The 19,030-nt window shown below is 44.3% G+C and overlaps 6 protein-coding genes across 6 annotated transcripts; 4 read left to right on the top strand and 2 right to left on the bottom strand.

The window, feature by feature from the left end:
• Nucleotides 1-327: 327 nt before the first annotated feature.
• H6S33_011735 (uncharacterized protein) lies at nt 328-3,258 on the bottom strand (the record flags this gene model as incomplete). Its single annotated transcript, XM_044843518.1, has 7 exons — nt 328-1,571; nt 2,035-2,201; nt 2,274-2,516; nt 2,564-2,579; nt 2,838-2,906; nt 2,973-3,081; nt 3,160-3,258. 7 exons carry the CDS (start codon nt 3,256-3,258, stop codon nt 328-330), a joined length of 1,947 nt encoding a protein of 648 aa, XP_044695403.1.
• Nucleotides 3,259-4,251: 993 nt separating this feature from the next.
• Nucleotides 4,252-5,697, top strand: H6S33_011736 (uncharacterized protein; the record flags this gene model as incomplete). The annotated part of the gene is made up of 5 exons (XM_044843529.1): nt 4,252-4,284; nt 4,341-4,526; nt 4,587-4,824; nt 4,886-5,109; nt 5,167-5,697. 5 exons carry the CDS (start codon nt 4,252-4,254, stop codon nt 5,695-5,697), a joined length of 1,212 nt encoding a protein of 403 aa, XP_044695404.1.
• A 3,594-nt stretch (nt 5,698-9,291) lies between these two features.
• Nucleotides 9,292-10,444, bottom strand: H6S33_011737 (uncharacterized protein; the record flags this gene model as incomplete). Its single annotated transcript, XM_044843540.1, has 7 exons — nt 9,292-9,607; nt 9,672-9,700; nt 9,781-9,811; nt 10,006-10,011; nt 10,089-10,157; nt 10,217-10,289; nt 10,333-10,444. The coding sequence occupies 7 exons, from the start codon at nt 10,442-10,444 to the stop codon at nt 9,292-9,294; spliced, it is 636 nt and encodes a 211-aa protein (XP_044695405.1).
• A 1,137-nt stretch (nt 10,445-11,581) lies between these two features.
• On the top strand, nt 11,582-11,980 carry H6S33_011738 (uncharacterized protein; the record flags this gene model as incomplete). The annotated part of the gene is made up of 1 exon (XM_044843551.1): nt 11,582-11,980. The coding sequence occupies one exon, from the start codon at nt 11,582-11,584 to the stop codon at nt 11,978-11,980; it is 399 nt and encodes a 132-aa protein (XP_044695406.1).
• Nucleotides 11,981-14,533: 2,553 nt separating this feature from the next.
• H6S33_011739 (uncharacterized protein) lies at nt 14,534-17,866 on the top strand (the record flags this gene model as incomplete). Its single annotated transcript, XM_044843562.1, has 3 exons — nt 14,534-14,950; nt 15,008-16,129; nt 16,181-17,866. The coding sequence occupies 3 exons, from the start codon at nt 14,534-14,536 to the stop codon at nt 17,864-17,866; spliced, it is 3,225 nt and encodes a 1,074-aa protein (XP_044695407.1).
• A 793-nt stretch (nt 17,867-18,659) lies between these two features.
• H6S33_011740 (uncharacterized protein) lies at nt 18,660-18,866 on the top strand (the record flags this gene model as incomplete). The annotated part of the gene is made up of 1 exon (XM_044843574.1): nt 18,660-18,866. The coding sequence occupies one exon, from the start codon at nt 18,660-18,662 to the stop codon at nt 18,864-18,866; it is 207 nt and encodes a 68-aa protein (XP_044695408.1).
• Nucleotides 18,867-19,030: the final 164 nt, after the last annotated feature.

Genomic DNA, 19,030 nt, shown 5'->3' on the forward strand with positions numbered 1-19,030 from the left:
GTTATGGTGATGCTATTCCCATTTTTCTTCAGGTGATTTGCGTGAGAGTTCCAAGAAATGTCGCTGCAGCACCTTCCCTATTGGGATAGACATGCTTACTAATTACGAGATATTACCTAATTAGGAAATCAAGTACCAAAGTACCTACCATTTAGATTTATCCACCACCTGCCGATGACCTCTATAGACCCGTTCTCTAAACTCTGCTGTACCATAGTTCAAGCCGGATACATACGCTTCCAAAATTCTCATGCAATAAACATAATATCTATTAATTAAATAAGCTAAATTTGACTATTTTATTTCTGATAAGGATTCAGGTTAATATTACCTATTAATTGAAACTGTTGAAACCGAATCCAATGCTAAAGGCACAGTGCTTCGAAGCGCATCAAAAGAGTATTGACAGTTCTCTCTGGCATAATACTTGGCTGCACACCAGTATCTCTCGATAAAATTTAATTCGCAGTGAAATTTCGGGTAGAATATTATCAATTGATTGTGCGACTCCAGCTCTTCCTGTAGACGGCCTTTTTGCTCACGGAAGTCACGTTCAGCTGCCAAAACGGATCTAGCACAGCATCCACCTTCGATTGTTGCACAACCAAATCTACCATGTGTCGTAGGACACTGTAGTAGGAAAGCAAAGCCATCTGTTCTCCTATTACGCCATAATCCTCGCTCCAAAAGAACTTGTTGAATTCCTTTGGGTTTTCCACGCAACTCAGAAATCTGATGATTTTGGGAGAAAACCATGGATTGTGGTAGGCCTTTTGAGTGTATAAAACCTTCTCTCATGTGTGGTTGAGAACCGCCGGGATTTCTATTCATTTTTGAAGCCAGTAGTGCATCGGAGGCAAAGCAACAATGATTTGAAGCATTATCGAAAGCAAAAAGAGCTTGACATCCTGGAAATGCATAACGAAAGATTGGCAATGCTACTTGGATCGTATGTTCTACCATTTTGTCTCCAGTCCAATAATTGTCTTTCCCGTATTCAAAAAACATCATTGCATCTCGAATAGGTTTACCAGCTTCGTCTTTATGCCACATGATATTGCTTAGCAATTCTGAATCCGTAATTTCATCCGGTACTTTGAGACGGCCACCGGGTGTTAAAAAGCCCGAAACCATAATTCCTCGTCCTTTAGATTTGGGTCTGATAGGCTGTGATCCCTTCTTCATCCATACCTTTCTTTTCCCGTCATTTGCATTAAACACAGACTCATCATGTGTAATTAAAACAAGAGGCTTTTCACCGGGAGCTAAACTTGCTGGTGGTTCCCAAGTGCCGTCCTCTTTGAATATAACGAAACGCGTTTGATGGATTTTCCATTGTGGTATGAACACCTCTTGCCTGTAGCGTACTACGTCTTGACGCTCATGTCCATCCACAAAAACTCCCTTCCTAACTGTATCGTGAACAAACCCCATCTTCTTCAACCAGCGTCTTGCAGTCCTGGCACGAATTCTGTTGCCGTTCGGACCAAAACACTCTTCAATTGCTTCAACCGCGCGCGCTGAATCCAAATAAGTTCCAATAGTTTTCGCCAATCCAAACGCAGTCAATTCTATTAAGCAAAACGTAATCAAGTCAATAACCTAAACAAGATTCAAGCGTTTTACTGAATAGTAAAAACTCACCCGCTTCCTTACTACCCGATAACCAGTCTCTAACTATCAATTGTATTCCCTCATCATTAAACCAAGACTTCGTTTTGCTATAGCATCCCTTCCTTCCTTCTTCTATCGTCCGGTTTTCCCTCCAGCTTATTTCCCAGCTTACTAGTTTCCGCGCAAAGTAAACTCCTCTATTATAACAGCGCGCTATCATCAAAGCCAATCCTTCACGCGTTTCATTCTCTTTCCTTGAAAGTTGAATATTCATATAGGACAATACCGCCTTATTCCGAATAAGATTCTGTCCGGTCAAGGTTTTTGAGCTAAGTATCTTCTCCAAATCATTGATTGCATCGTGATACTCTCTGACAAAAAGAACAGAGCGATTAGCAAACTCATCGTGCAACACAGAACCTGAAGCTAAACTGGACTGTATATTGTTGATCGTGCCTGACAGTAGTCCTTGAGAAGTAAGCCTTCTGAACCCGTTCGCTGCCTTTTCCAACTCTTTCCGCTTCTTCGCATGTCTTTGCTGAGTACGCTTTGTAGCTTTAGATACCCGCTGATATCTGATATGCGCCCTATCAAAAACTTCAGAGTTCCGCTGCCTCATCATTTTTGTGAACACATCATTATCAAAATCTCCTTCCTACTCTCCTTCTGTAAACTCGCAATCCTCTTCACTTTCCCAATCTGAAGTATCCGCATAATCTTCCCAATGGACTTCTGCAGCGTAAGGGTCTTGCGCAATGGTCCAAAACCCTTCCTCACTTTCATCATCCAACCGTTCCAGTAAGTCCTGGGGTACGTGAATAAGGTCCTCTGAGCTCAACTTGACTTTTTTGCTGCAGCGCGCTGCCCTCAGCTGTCTCGCCCTTTTTGATAAAGCTGGCATACTATATCCTCAATTAGCATACTATCATTTTCAAGAACGGAACAATACATTACGGAGTAGAATACTGCGGTAGTATCAGATTGCCAACGGGTGATGACCGGTGATGGTAGGTGAGGACGGGTGATGGTAGGTGAGGACGGGTGATGGTAGGTGAGGACGGGTGATGGCGAGTGATGGTAGAAAGCTCAGCTCCTGAGCTCGCTTAACCCGCTCCCCGCTCCTACCCTGTAACCCTAACCCACTTCTCAAACCGAATGTCGCACCCTCCGTCTCAAGGTGTCCCCAACCATAGCAGTCGCGGCCCCATTGCATATCGTTCTACCGCCGGCCATAAAGTCCCCTATAGGTGAAACGCCAAAGCTTGAGTAACCACAGTACGGCTCAGCCTTAGCTGAAGAATATCAGTCAACACAACTGCTCACACACTCACCGCATAAATGCTGAAGATTCTCCCTACCCCACTTACAAGTCACCACTTTAGTAAACTCCCGGAAGGCGCAGTTGCGATGGATCTCCCGTTGCCGATAGCACGCGATGATTATAAAAACGTGCAGTCTTTCAAGGATCTATTTTAACCACCTCTGTGCAAAGTTGAGAAGATCACTTACCTATTCGAAATCCGTGGGCATACCCGGTCACGTTACACTGTCAAGGAACTCCGCGGCTGCATCCACGCAGCGTTTTAGGAAGGATATGCATAGTATCTCGTTGAGCTTGGAAACATGCACATGGTTTTTAAGCATATGTGGTTATTATAAGGGTGCTTGGCTTTGAAAACGCGGCATTAGTTAGTATCCCTGTTTAGACTTCATGTAAAGGTATATCAGAACTGCCAATGCTAGCCGTTAGGGAGGCTATGTAGATTTCCGTATAAGTTTATTGGATTGGCCATTGTTTCAATATTATTGGGTCTACCCCTTCTGGACACCGATTTGATGGTTACACAGGCAATTCATAGTACAAACTGTTCATCCCTTGAAGATTTCATGGAGCGGCTCTGCGCATCCGGCATTGCTAGGGATAGAAAGTCTTTAGTCCCGATGCATCTTACAGGCACATGTAGGCTGTTTTGATTGCGCTCACCCCATAAATAGGTCTGTGGCCGGGTCGGCGCCTGGTTGGTAGCAAATGTATAGTTGGGCTAGCTCAAGGAATCCTAATTACCAAAGGTTTCGCAGGTACGATAGCTGTGCTTACAGGTTATTAATCCTCTCGGGATTTGTGCTTACTGGGGGGATTAATGGCCATGATATTGGCCGGCCGTAGTCTTACTTGAATTGGCTCAGGTACGCCGCAATAATAAGCTTAAAGGTGCCAGCACAATAAAACACTGCACCGTAGCCGTTACTTCCGATTTAGTGCTTCTTGGATCCTAAGGTTGCTCCTTCCTTCCTTCTCTTCTCCCATGTGAAGTTTTCTAGATGCTAGTTAGGTTACGGTGAAAACTAGAGTCGGTCGGATTCAACCAATCTCCTTTCTTACATGGACAAGGTAATATCTAGATTTAGTGCCTGGCAGTAGAATCCTAATGATTGAGGGGCTTGTATATGGTAGTTACTATACTGCAAGTCATACCATGGTCAGTTGATTCATATATAAAAACCCCCCCCATTCCAGGTCCTTGTGATGCGCATTCGGTGTATCACTTTTTACCCTTTACCATCATAGAAAGTTCACCCATCATGCGTTCGATCTCTTCTCTTCTCGTAGCTCTCGCACTCTCCCCTCTGTCAGCAATGGCAGCGCGGGAGGTATTTGCGCACTACATGGTAAGCTTATTCAAATCAATATCAAATATCCAAATCAACAAAGCTAAGAAATTTAGGTTGGCAATACCTACGGCCAAACCCTGGACGACTGGGCAAAAGACATCCAACTCGCCAAAGCCGCCTCCATTGATGGCTTTGCCCTTAATGCCGGTCCCACCGACTCTTACGGTGAAGAACAGCTTGCTCTAGCCTACAAAGCTGCAGAGGCAAATAACTTCAAGTTGTTCATCTCATTCGACATGGTGAGACACTTCAATCGTGCTTGAGAGTTCTGAACCATGCTAATGTAGATTAATTGATAGCTCTGTTGCGGAACATGGGATGTGTCCAAAGTTGCGAAATTCATTAATGCCTATAAAGACAGCTCTGCGCAGTTCAAGGTCAACGGAAAGCCCATGGTTTCGACATTTGAGGGCACAAACTTTGTCTCCCAGTGGAGTGACGTTGAATCGAGTACCGGACAATTGTTTTTAGTTCCTGACTGGGCTTCAATGGGGCCACAGACGTTTGCTACCCATTTAGACGTCGTTGATGGTGCCTGTGAGTATATGTCATATCCTGTATTCGTATTCAGTACCCTGTGCTGATTTTTCATACATAGTTGTGTGGGATGCATGGCCGCTTGGTACTACCCCGGCCAAAAAGACAACTGATTCCGATAATCAGTGGATCAGTGCGATCAATGGAAAGCCGTACATGATGGCTGTGTCACCATGGTTTTACACCAGGCTTCCACAGTACTCCAAAAACTGGAATTGGGACTCCGACACCCTGTGGTTTGACCGTTGGGAGTCTGTGATTGATGTTCTCCCGCAATATGTTGAGGTGAGATTTCCTATATTCCCTATGTTTAGCTGATTAACTCTAACCGTTACCTCCAAGATCATCACCTGGAACGACTACGGCGAATCACACTACATTGGCCCCATACGCAGCCAAGGTATCGTCTCTGGTGCCGAGGTCTATGTCAATAACATGCCCCACGACGCCTGGCGCTTCATCCTACCGTACTACATCGCGGCCTACAAAGCCGGTACACGTGATATCACTGTCGCGACCGAAGGGGCTATGTTTTGGTATCGGACCACGCCCAAGGCCGTCTGCGGTGATGGCTCCACAACCTGCGGTAACGCCGGTACTGGTGGATCGGCGGTCAATTGTGTTAGAGATAGCGTATTCGTTGTGACTGCAAGCAATACCGCAACAACCGTGAAAGTGACAATCGGTGGTCAAGGGAATACCTTCTCTGTGGCGAAGGGAGTCAAGTTGGTAGAATTGCCGTTTTCAGGAAGGACGGGCGATGTTGTGGTCGAGATCAACGGAAAGACTGCAACAGGGCCGGCAAAAATTACAAACAGTTGTCCGTCCAGTGGGTATGTTAACTTTAACGCGGTGGTTGGATCTACTTCATAGACTTTCTATGCCTAGTAAGTTCGAGTTAATGGGTTAGACTTGTATTTTTGTATAGCTTATTTCTGTATGAAAATGTAACAGACATGTTGTAGTTAGTTGATGGTTTCAGAAGCTTATTCTTAAATTCAATGTGCGTACCTGTGCGTACCTGCGCTCCACCATTGAGAAGATCCCGGAGCTATTACTTCTTAGGTAAACATGCTGCTACGCTGTGGTAGAATCGCGCCGTCGTGTGCCAGATTAGGAGCTACATGTAGTCGACTGGAATAAGAGCAAGTACATAGATACAAGGATGGTACTCTATAGTAATAAATAGTTCACTCTCAAGCCCACTATAGATGTTAGCAGCCATACAAGTAATGTAGTGATTACTATGAACGGTGATGACGTCGATGAAAGGCGGCTGATATGTGCATAGACACGTTAAAAAGGCACGGATACAAGTGCAAATCGGACGGGTACGTGCATAGAGGTGCGAAAACCTTATTATCATGGCTGCTATGCACAAAATGTGTAATTTAAACTCTGCGAATTTACGCCCTTTCTACGCGTCCATTTTAAAAGATGTTGGGAAACTACAATTAATTGCAAGCACTCCCATATAGGGTATGTTCACGCATTATTGATCCGGATCCCTCCATATGAAGTATACAGCTTTAGTCACCCCTGAATGCTTAAGTATACTGATTAGTCTGAGCAACCAAGGGAATGGATGACCCTACTCGCCTAAGTTGCCTGGCCTGACGTACCAGCTCCATCATATCTTGATTTCGTAATCGATCGCGAGTGATAATTCATGAACTAAGACACCTAATTTTGAAGTATGCCTACTTCATATTAAGAAGTTTGCCGTAGAGCAGTTAGGTGTCATATACTCGCTTGTCAACTATGTATTTGCCCAACCAGCAAAACACACCAAAAATCGAGGTTTTCAACAACTCGTAAAAAGTCTCATAGTTATACCAAAACTGCAACGACCAAGTATAGCATAATTTCGATAAGGGAGATTCATGCTTCAAATTTTTGGCCTAATTAAGATACTAGTAAAGGTGGAGAGGAAAGCAATAAAAGGACTTTTAAGACACCCTTCGCCTCGTTCTTTATGGATATGGCCTAAAAGTGGCCTGTAGAGTCTTTCAGGTGTCTAGATAAAAGATACATAATTTCAGGGGAGATGGGAAAGCTCTCGAGATTCTGTGTGTTTCGCTGGTTGCGCAAAAACATACTTGATATGCGAGTACATGTATGTTCTTCGTTTCTCCGATTCTTTCCTACGGTTACTCCCTCTTCTAGAATCTGTGTCTACCTGTGTTAACGTTACTGTTTAGAAGTATGATAATATCCGCAGTAGTGAGTCTCAAGGCCCGACCCCAAAACAGTCGGAATAGTAATAATCGGGTCCAACAAAGAAATTCGATGAAGCAACCTTGTGGCTGAAACATCTTATAGGCTAGAGATGGATTGTGAAACACTGCCGTGAAACTTAACCTCAAGTTTTCAAGATTCTCTATCCAAAACTCGAAAACATAATCCTATATAATCCACATGACTCAAATATAAAGTATCACTAAAAATCAAAGATCCACTAAACCTCAACATCCATTAAACTTCTCAACAACCATGTCATCCCGATACAACCTAAATCTCAGACCTACGAGTCTAGAAAATCATCAAAAACCTCCTGTTCGCCCCTCAACAGGTACCTACATCTTCTGTGTCTTCTTTGGCATTTCTCTATGCTTTCTGCTGCCATTCTTCTTTTCTCGTGAGATTCGTTTCCACCGTGATGAGACCTTGTTCGCGTTTATATTCACAGGAGTCTTCCTCATTCTCACGCTACTGTCGGCGAAATACGATACGCTTGTGTCTTCTTCGGACATTTCGGAGCGCCCCAAAGCGCCCCTTGAAGGGAATGTTTATATTTGGTTGTTGTAATAATGTTTTCTATCTTTACCGTTATTTCGAACAGCGTTTTTAAGTCTGGGTTGATTGAGCGTTTTTATGTCCTTGATTTTATTGTATTTTTCTTCAGGAGGAGGCACGCCTACGGAGGCCTATATTATTAGAACCGTCATATCAACGGGAAATCCTACAATGCCACAAAAACCAGCAGGCAACACCTCTCGAAATATCATAACTGTCACAGAGACTTCAAATTTCTAACCTGCGGCTTTGAGATAAATTATCAAAAAACTTCTTGGTAATGTTTTGATTGACTTTCGGGCCTACTCGCAAGAAAGTAAGCGAACCACTGCAGGCCACCAAACCTGGTACCAAAAATCCTAGGCATTGAGGCTTTTACAGAAATTATCTTTTTAAAAAAAGGATTTAGCAGAAGTACTGTAATTTAGACAGCCCCTCGACCACCCTAAATTGCAAAACACAGAATTTGCAGTACTATTCACCATCAAATACTTAAATAATGACCGCTATTTCCCATTCTCAAGCAATTATCTTCTATTTCCAAGCAATCGTCTATCTCCAATTGCAAGTTGTATTATAAGCGGTGAACACTACAATGATTTGCAACAGTACAGTCCTATTCACGGTTGCGACCACGCCCTACCTCTACCTCTACCCTGCATGATATGACGGTTCTAATAGTACAGGCCTCCGTAGCACGTCTTTGCCGTTGTTGCTTTACTTTCTTCTCGCTATCGGATTTGTGAGTCGAGGCAAGGTCGTATCACTGATGTTCGCATACATGTATTTACCTATCTTCATTAATTAAGGTCTCTTCACGCATGTAATATGAATCATACTCATTTTTACTTGGAGAGCATTCCCATACGTGATTATACCATGTAGCTGAATTTAATATTCACCAGAGATCCCAACGCAACGAACTCAATCGTTCCGCCCGATCAAACCAGTGCATGTGAAGGCTACTGCGCAACACTGTAACATGATACGTATGTCGACAACTACCAGCCCCGGATCCACAATACTAATAAGTTACTTGAAAGTGCAGATAGCAAGGTGATTATTGAGCATCTAATATAGCGAAAGGTTGCTAAAGGCTTTCTCTGCGTTATTTCATGGCGTAAAGATTAAGTCCATGATTTCGGACAGCTGATCTATGCTTTATTTTATATTTCGAGTGAGTCATCTTGACTAGTTTGCTTCTTGCGATCGGAAATACAGTGATACTTATGGTTAAGAACAAAGAAGTCATTGACCCCTCTCATGATATGATCGCCTTTCCGTCAAATGCAAGTCGTTCTTTCACGGTTTCCAAACAGGGTATTAACGACAACGTAGTATGGTCGAATCATATCATTGACCTGTAAGAAGTATCAAAACTGGGTGTGAAATAGAATTCCCCGTGTTCCAAGAGATGGAGATGAGTCTGCATGTCCCCTTTTCATTGTTGGCTAACTGCAACAGAGTTTAACAAGGAGTTAGCGACGGTAGAATTCAGATTTGAAAATGGGAGGTGATTTGAATGCAAAAAATACTGCCACAAGACTGTTATATAGAAACAGATCGTCATCCTACCTACACGGGTATAAAATAAACTTCAAACTGTTCTTCCAAATATTTAAACCCACCAAAGTTATCGATTCATCATATATATTATAGGACAAATCAACCTCATAAATGCACATAACACTTTTCCTTTCTCTGGCTTTGCTTGCGCAACCTCTTCTCATTCTCGCTGGGCCTATCCCCGGAGTAGACCCCTTCTCTCATCTCAGAGAACTCCGAATTCCAGAATGCTATGCCAGCGAAATCTCCCCCCCTGTCCCCGGTCTCAAATCCATAATTGAGACAGTTAAAGAACATAGCACTGAAGATTGCGACTTCATTCCCTGGCCTGGAAAGGACGGCGACGGGACGAAGAACAGGTGCGGTTTCACGATCAGCAAAGACGGAGTCAAAGTAATGATTTGCGGGACTAGCACGGTGCCTGTGCGGATGAAATGCGAGTCAATATGGAAAGATCATTTGCAGCTTCTTCTAAATGTATGCACCAGGCAGAATAATGCAACGGTTGATGTCGCTGGAGGCCGGATCGTATCATCAGCATCGAAACAGGTATGGATTTATGCCGTCAAAGACGAATGATGTGTAAATAGATACCATCGAAGAAAGAAAACCAGCTGGGCCTGTTCTTCGTTTGGGTTATGGTATACGTATTTCCATGCTGCAGTTTTGATAGATATCCTTCTTCGCCTGTATAGCGGCAGGTAATAACATAGTGATGGAACGGCCTGAGACACATTGATACCTGTTCTGGGTAAAACGCCACCAACATACGCTGTTTTTAGATATAACTGTATCTCAGTGCGTTCCATCACTTATAACCTCTCGCTGTACATAGATAGTTAGCACTGTTAGTTTCCTTTAACTTTATATATATTTATCAATGTTATTTAGAGCAAACCTACAGCTGGCCCACGCCTGGGTTTGGACCCGTATGACCTTTCTTGTACATTCCGGTGAGAATAGTATAATCTCTAGCGTTAATAAACAATGTAGGTATTTGATTTCAGCTCGAGTGAAAGGGTTGCAATACCTTGATGAGTGATTCCACAGGACGCTCTCTCTCAATAAATGCACAGTACTTAAGCTTCTTCCTAAAATTTCCACTTAATTCGGTGAGTGATATCTACTATATGCGCAATACCGTACAGGTGAGCGGATAATCATATGAACCCATGGCGTCGATCGAGGAGGGGATCGATTTTATGACTTGCTTTGACTCGAGATCTGATAATCTCAGATGCATGTATGTATTCTTCATGTTTGTGTTCTTCGGTATTATTTTTTGTGACTCTCGCCTCAAATAGTCTCGTGGTTCACATTGTTGGTGAATTAACTCGACACGTGTCGTCCGATCAGTTTGTGCCCTATCGTTTCTGTGTCGTGTAGATGTGGCATCAGTCAAAGCTTAATTTCTAGCAGGAGCATATCACCTCTCTCCTGTTTCGGTACCTTCATCAACTGCAACCCATATCACTTAAGACACTCTGGTGGCTATTGAACACGTTTTATTAATATAATTCCATGTATTAAAATATATGAATAGAAGGTATCCATTGGAACTCCGTAACCAACTTTGGCGGTATGATGACTCCGGCCGTGTTACGTTAACAGTCACGCTGCCGCACTCAAATACATGAGAAAAAGAGTGGCACTAATATGAATTTACTACAACAGAGGCTGTATACCAGTACATGTCTTTGTATGTTGATATACTTGTATGTATACCTCTGTTTTCTTCAACAAGGGAGCCTAAGAGTTGGATCCGGCCTGTCGTTCTATATACTCCAACCTTCTTCTCCTTGAGAAACGAACTTGGTATATGTATAGATCTAGAGCCATGATATATCATAAATCCTACTTTTCCCAAGTCAACAAGCACAACGTTACCGATCAATATCCGCCACATTATGCTTTGAGATATCATGAAAACATCCGTTATTTGTGGGAAAGCCAGTTAAATCATTGATCTGTCTCCCCCTCTTCTCACATTAATCTCATGCTTCTTAGCGTATTCTGGTGCGAAAGGAATAAGGGCTACCTCCAGGGTACAATTGTCTAAAGTGCCCGTGCCAAGAGCCATGGCCAATATATCTAACAGGGGGCTCTTTATAAACATTCATACTTCGAGCTAGCAAGTACATGTAGTTACCGGGACAACTACATATATTCAAATCATCCACCAAATCTCACCTTTACTTCTCTTATCTACCTCTCATCTCGGTAACATCTCTAACAGGCTTTATCAACTCTACAAGTATTTCTGCCTCATATTTACATTATTTTATCAGACAAGAAAACTAGTAACCAGCCCCTCCTCCATTTTATCGTTACTCACAAGCTTTTAAATATTTTCACACAAGCTAATTATAACTTCTCCCAAAGCCCATCATCATCAATGGCTCGCAAAATCCGCATCCCCACTCCTGAAGAGATGGCCCTCCTCCGCCAACGCGTTACTGAAATCCGCAGCTGCATCGAAAAACTCGCCAATCGTCTTGAAGCTATCACTCATGATGAACTTCCTTCTATCACTACTCAATTTGATCAAACATCAGCAACCTTGAGGAAACTATCCAACGAGGATATCGCTCTAGATCTCATCAGTGAGCGTGAGAGTCTTTCGACCGAGATGAAAGCCCTGAAGAAGGAGGAAACCATATTAAATCATAGTCTCAAAGGATGCTTGGCTTTGAACAACATCTTGAGTTTAGAATTGGATATCTCCGAGGCGAACGTCGAGATGTCTGGTGGAAACGCTGGCACTGCCACAAGTAAATATCATACTCGGAAGTGATTGATTCCTCCAAAAGAAAGGCGTCGATAGATACTCCCCAATGAGTCCTCTTACACACATTTTATTTTACCCAAGTAAGTCTGTTCATCTATCACGGAACTGCCGTCTTCTTGAAGCTCTGTTTCTGACGTAAATTTATTAGCTAAATTATAACGCTGAATATGGGAAAACTAAAAAGAATGCAGGTGTTAGATCATATGTACGGAAGAAATTGCCACATTAAGGTTTTACATCAGTTATCTTTATATTTTATGTATCAGAATACGCATAGTCAAGTATCAATTGTCCACTCTATAGTTTTAGGTGGAAATACGATGTTATCCAAATTCACACGTCACATCAAAAAAGCACAAATAGATTTTCAGTAAAGCGAATCCCCTTTAATTGCCTCGCTCGGGAAATTCTTTATATCTAGACACACGCTATTAGTGTTTCCCAGATATTTGTCAGTTCTATATATGATGTAGCTCAGACTGATTTTAAAGATCGTTTCGCAATGAAGTTCGACTTGGTTACAGATTTATAAACTTTAGCATTGAGATAAATGGATCCTCAACCGATTGTTATGGTCAGGACTAACGCTTATGAACTAGGTCCTTACAGGGGCTCAAACACGTGATCAGGAAGACCTTACCCTCATCTAGCCATTTCTTCAAGAGTTCTGGGACCAATATATTAATATGGATCTATCATTGGTCTTAAGATCATATACATGCCCTGAGTTCGAACGAAGTAAAGGGCTATGGGGGTAAGAGCTTATAACTATATCGCTCTCTGATTAGCTAATCTATGCGGATTAACAACCCTAACCCATGTTAACACAATATCAATAAATAACCAGAGTTGAGGCTGCGTAGCTCATGCATGCCCTCTTTGCGAGGGTGGAGAAAACGAGAATTTCGCCAGCTATGCGAGTTTCTGACTGCGAGCTAGGAGGCGGTTATCTACATGTAGAAACCAGTTAATCAGGGCCTTCGTTCAAGGCTTACAACTGCCCCTGTAGGATAGGGTCAGCGTCCAGCGACGTCGTTTCTAGTAGTAACAGATTAACCAGCTTGAACGCTTTTGGAAGCAAGATTGGATTGGTTAGTTGGTTAATTATGTCGCCTTTGGTGGCAAGATTGATTATTGATTAATCCAATATAAAGCACATGCTTAGTGGCAAGCACTTGGTCAGTTCCACGTCTGGATTATTCTACTTAAGTTACACTCTCTAGAATAAGTACTGCTTAGACCACTTTCTCCCTCGTGATATCTCCTCTCTTCGAGATAAGTAGGGCTAGGTTTAATGCAACAGATAAAACCCTAACCCATGTGGACCCTGCCAAGCTGAGCGGGCTAAACATTCCCACCAGGGCACACACTCAGCTCCTTCCAGCTATGTTTCATTTTCGTATAGGGTCCTTCTTAATACCAGACGTACACTCACGTAAGCGTAAGGCAATACTCGGGTATCTCGCTGTATGTCCATGTCGGTGGGTGTCACGTACGCCCTAGGCCTGAGATGACATGGCGCCTGGGTAAAGTGCACTTATCATCGAGATTCGAGGGGCCTCCGTCAACTGGAATAGGTGCCAGATAACTCATACACTGTAGCCTGGGAGGTTTAGTGCTGAAACCCAACGCAGTGGTTAACGTTTTAGAGATGACCACGGTACGGGGCGGAAAATATTGAGGCAAACAGGGTCTATCCTAGATCCATGGACCTTGGCCCGGTTTCCAAGGTCAGGGGATAACCACTGTCCTGCGATTTGCAGATATCTTCGCCCGAGGTGTGAATCTTTTGATGATTAATCTGGAATATCCAGACGATAACTGGATAGAAACGATGCCTAGGTAAAGGCTCGCATGTGAGTTGTGGTTGTGCTGGCGGTTGCGGTTGTGGTTGTGCTGGTAGTAGGGCTGTGCCACACTCATGCTCAGCTGTACTATCGACACCGAACCCACCAATCTCCGGTCAGGTATACTGGTTCGGCGGACCACACCGAGTAGGCGGTGTTTATTCTTATCCGATGCCGGCCGGCGAATAAAACATCATCTCAGGGCTATTTTGAGTGAAAAATATTTCTATATCTATGGGTGGAGAGATCCAGCTTTTTCAGGATGACCTTTTGCACACTGTTTGTTTGTAAAGTGCAGGCATAATACAACAGACAGAAATAACCCACAACTTCGTGCGCAGATCGATTACGCAGATACACGAGAGAGAACCTATATTACACAGACGAGTAAGTGCGCCCCGATATTTTTATCGATAATATGCAGAACATAAGCTTAATTGATCATGAAGTTAGGATTCTAAGTGTTAAAATCTCGGCCATATAACAATAACGGATAAAAACGAAATCAGCAACTTTCGTAACTCATAGGAACCTTCGAAGAGATTGATCTCGAGCATCGGATATAGGCAGCCAATAGCTTGATACCCTTGCCACCTTGTCCATCATGTATCACAGTCTCTCACTCGCTTCTCGCCAAGATACCGGCACAACCCGCTCTTCACATAAGAGACGTCATTCACTTTCCCGGTCCTTAGCAAAGGGAGGCCGTAGAATGTCTGGCTGGGTAGCTAAAGTATATTCCAGCAGTCCACGTCGTCTGCCTCCTCCAACCCCACTGCCGCCTCTCCCGTCCCGGTATCCACAAAACCCTAGATTGAGCATACTTTCATTTTCAACCCCAGCTTTTGGTGTGCACATTCTACCCACACCTCCTCCATCACCACCAGTATCCGTAAACTCCTTAGAGACGGAGTTTACAAAGTTTGAAATGGATAAAGGCAGAAAAACAAATGGTGCAGGTGACATGAATGAAAATTCATACGTGCCCACAAGGGTGGATCTCATTCCAAGCATGATTTCTGCTGCACCAGAGACACCTGCAAAGCCTTCACGCCGGTTTGCAGGTCTGCAGTCACCCACATTATGTCCATCTTTTAGCTTCTCACAAACCTCACCAAAATCACACACGGTAAGTAATTCCCTATTCCTAGGTATAATAGAATCTGACATCAAACATGTAATAAAGGACAAACCAGCTTTTTTACCAACCCCACCTGAGTCACATGCTGGCTCTAGAGGTTCTACCCCACCAATGCTGCCTGAGGAATTAGGGGGCCTCTCTCAAACCCCTAGTCCTCCACGTCCCCATACGGCACAAACTGCAACCCCATCCTCCATCCCAGTACCATCCGACGGCCAAGCCTTCCCTCGAACGCCCAGGCGTTCTGTATCTGTCAATTTCACTGATTCCTTTACTCTTATCGGCCGTCGGCGCCGTGCTGCCAACCCCGCCGTCCCCACCATCCCCCCTCTTACACTTACCATTCCACCGGCCATCATCACCACTCCACCATCGAAGCCAAATGTTTTAAGGCGACGATCCACTACATCTCCTATTGCCCCATCTGTTCCACCAAGACATCCAAGGGGTTTGGAAATTCCTACCACGACTCAGAAGGTCACTGTTCCACACGTACTACCAGAGTTGCGTTTCTCGACGTCTCCGCTCATGCCATCACCTCTCAACCTTGCGGCAGTGTCCTCTCCTCTCAGACGGGGGGGATTGAGGTCTCCCGGCTCACCAGTTAGAACAGGTGCAGTCAGAAGTTTGAGGATGGAGAGGAGAAGCTTACTTCTGCAGCCCTCCGAACGGGAGAACAGGGTGTTCACTAGGGCAAACACTGAGAGGCTTCAACTGCAATCAGAGGAGGACGAGGAATCAGGTGCAGGTGAACTACAAAGCAATCTCGTTCTGACAGATGTGGATCAAAACATGGAGAGTTGGGATAGCTTCCCCGGGGTTCATTCAAGTATGGAGCCTCCATCTCCTACCTCTCCAGAGAGGAACTTTCCCACACGTTCATCTTCACTTTTGTCTAGTCCTGTGACCCCAGATAGGCTTGAAAGACTTGAAATACCGCCACATCTTCAGATGGCTCGTGCTGCCCCAAGACAGGCAGTCCTAGTACACATTGGACGCGGTGTGATTGGGGTTCTTAAATCACCTCCTGTTAGTGACCATGAAAGTCCTGAAGTGGCTGCCGATTCACAATCCGTCATCTCAACCAGGACGATTGATGTTGAAGTTGCCTTCTCGAGCATGAGTGGTTTGGGCTCCGGTGGTATTTGGCGTAAGATTGGTGCCTATGTAAGTTCCCAGTTCTCCCTTCTCGAACCAGGGATACTAACCTGAGTTCAGCTTGAGCAGTGGGATCTCGCCCGTCTTCTCAGGGTTTCGAAACGTGTCAAGAGAGCCATTGAGCCACTACTTTATGAGACAATTTGGCTGCGTCCAAACCCTCCACACGGATACTCCTTCTCATATTTAAGCCGCCTGTTAAAGTCCTTGCACAACAAGGCGAATAAACCCAAACTGCAGAAATGGACAAAGAATATTCGTCTTGGGATGGGCTTTGAAGAAAACCAAACTAGGCTGATGGATAACGACCACTTTCTCCCGGAAGAAGCTATTCTTGGTGAAAATGGAAAGGTGACGATTAGTAGAAATCGTGTTAGTGAACTCATCGAAGATGAAGGTCTTGATAGTGATGGTGGGTTCAATGGAATCAACGGTTTCCTCGGCGATATCTTGGAGAGTACCCTGGGTCTGAAGACTTTCTCTCTGGATTCCCCTGTTCCGATGAATAATGAGTCTCTCTTGGCTCTGGGTGGGATTAAATCTGTCACCACCCTCAAGCTAAATCTCTCGCAACCAATGAGGAAGAAACGTCAACAACAAGGGGCCAATACCCCCGATTGGGTAGCTTTGCCAAAGTACCGCCCAAGCATCCTTTTGCTCTGCAATCTTCCGCTTGTGGAGCTACGACTAAACAATCTTCCCACCAGAGGTGGAACGTATTGGTTACAAGTCTGGAGTACCATTATATCCTTATCTGACACCCTCCGTATCCTTGAACTTGCAATGCCACATATTGACCAAAAGCGTTATGGTCAATTATTTGACTCCTACCACCGCGTTTCCAACCTCCCTAATTCAGCAGAGGATATCAAGACTCCTCCGATCCTCGACTGGCAGGTCTATAAACAAGCCATGTCGCCGTTAATGCAAGATCGCAAAAAGAAGCTGAAATTGCACACTCTACAGCTCACTGGCTTTATAGTCGATACAGAATTCATCAGCCATGAGATTGAGCCCGGCTGTCTCAAAACACTCGAACTAATAGGTTGTATGGAACATAGCAAGTTCAAGTTCACCAAGATGTGCTGGAAGGGTCTTGAAGTGTTCAGGTCCAGTGGACTAGGGTTCATTGAAATTACCATTGATGCACTCTTCACCATCCCCGGTGGGAACAAAAAGGAGCTTACCTTCCTGACTGATGCCCGCGAGCGTTGTGAGCCAATTCCTCTGGGTAAGCTGCGTACAGTCGTGCTGAATGCATTTCCGTTTTATGGCCACAAGGTCGAGAAACTAGGCTTGAAGGAACAGTGGGTTCTCAACACCGATGATCTCAACAAGATATTCGCAGATGTACACAACGGCGGCCAAGGCTTTACAGAGCTTGCCCTTTCCCTGGTCAACACCCCTGTTGCCTGGAGAATCTTCCTCAATGGCCTTAAGCGCTGCAAGAACATCCGCAGAGTCCAGGTCCTCAATGGCTTCTTCCATGACGAAAATAGCGGCTACAGAGGGAACGTCCAAGACGGCGGCCCCAGAAGACGTGTTTACGACGACGCTCTGACCATCGCGAAGAACTTCTTCGACGCACATTCAGAAGGACTCCCAATCCAGCTGGACGGGATCATCATTGCGGTCAGTCAGTGTGCTTGGAGAATTGAGCGTGCGGGGGGGAAGTGGGGAATTGTCCGTATTCGCGGACTCTTGAAGAGATCTGCGGTTGGATGTGAGGAGCTTCAATTTGCGTAGGAGGCTTCACATCAAGTTTTTTTTTTTTTTTTCCTCTTCTCGTTTCCAAGCTACTGAAGTAAAAATCACCATCTTTCTTAGGAAATAGCTATATTTCTTCTTCCTTGCTAGCTTTTATGCATGTTTCTGTTTCATTTAGAATGGCGCACGGGTTTTATAGGGGTTCATATGGGTTCATATGGGGTGTTTTCTTTTACAGGTGTTGGTCACTTTTTTTTCTTTTGTCGCGCATTTTTTCCACATTTAGCGGGGGCTCCATAGGTATAGCTTATTACTTCTCTTGGAAGAAGTATGTATCTGTAATATCAGCAGCGCCAAAAGTGGCACACTGCTTAGCTGTAACTTGATTCACACTGATGTCTTTGATATCAAATATAAACACCGATTAAGCTCCTCGATGCCACAGTTTTGAACCTAGGCAGACTCGCGTGAAAATAGAAATGGCACACGTGTGCACCCTCAAGCCCAATATGTATGTAACTACATGTAGCTCTGTCACCTAGAACCAGTATACTAGGGCCTCAACAATAGGTAGCATTGATGAAAGACCTTATCTTTTTCATCAATCACTCAAGCCTATCTTCATTATGTACGTATAACACCTTGCACAACGACCAACCTGATTAGAGGTTTTTGAGGTTTACTTGAAGACGGGCTAACTTACTACATACCCTCAAGCAATCCACTCGAAAGCACTCAAATACTTCGCACCTCTATCCACCAAGCCAAAAATTCCCTCTCAAGGCTGTTTCATATCCGATTCCTGCCCAGAATCAAGGACGGGGAAACCGCTATGCTTATCAAAATTGAGGAGGAAGAAGCCGCCCCCATCAAAGCCGCCCCCATCAAAGCCGAAGAGCTCGCATCAAAGCCGAAGAGGAAGAAGCCGAAGCTGCCTGCATCAAGGCCGAAGAGGCAGAAGGAGCCCGTATCAACGCCAAGGAGGGAGAAGCTGCCCGCATCAAAGCCGAAGAGGAGGAAGCCGCATCATATCTTGTGATCCAGAATATTATGAAATCATAGAATTCAGGCTTAGGGTCGGCCAGACAGCCCTTTATATTAGTAGGTATACCCATCCTATTGATGGTATATAACTATCGATGGAAGGAGTTTAGGAGCGGTTTTGGAGTTCTGTCCGTTCTGTCCAGTGCTCTTTCAACGGCT

This window comes from Morchella sextelata (assembly GCF_020137385.1).
Source record: "Morchella sextelata strain SCLS chromosome Unknown scls_7, whole genome shotgun sequence".
In the NCBI taxonomy this organism is placed as follows: domain Eukaryota; kingdom Fungi; phylum Ascomycota; class Pezizomycetes; order Pezizales; family Morchellaceae; genus Morchella; species Morchella sextelata.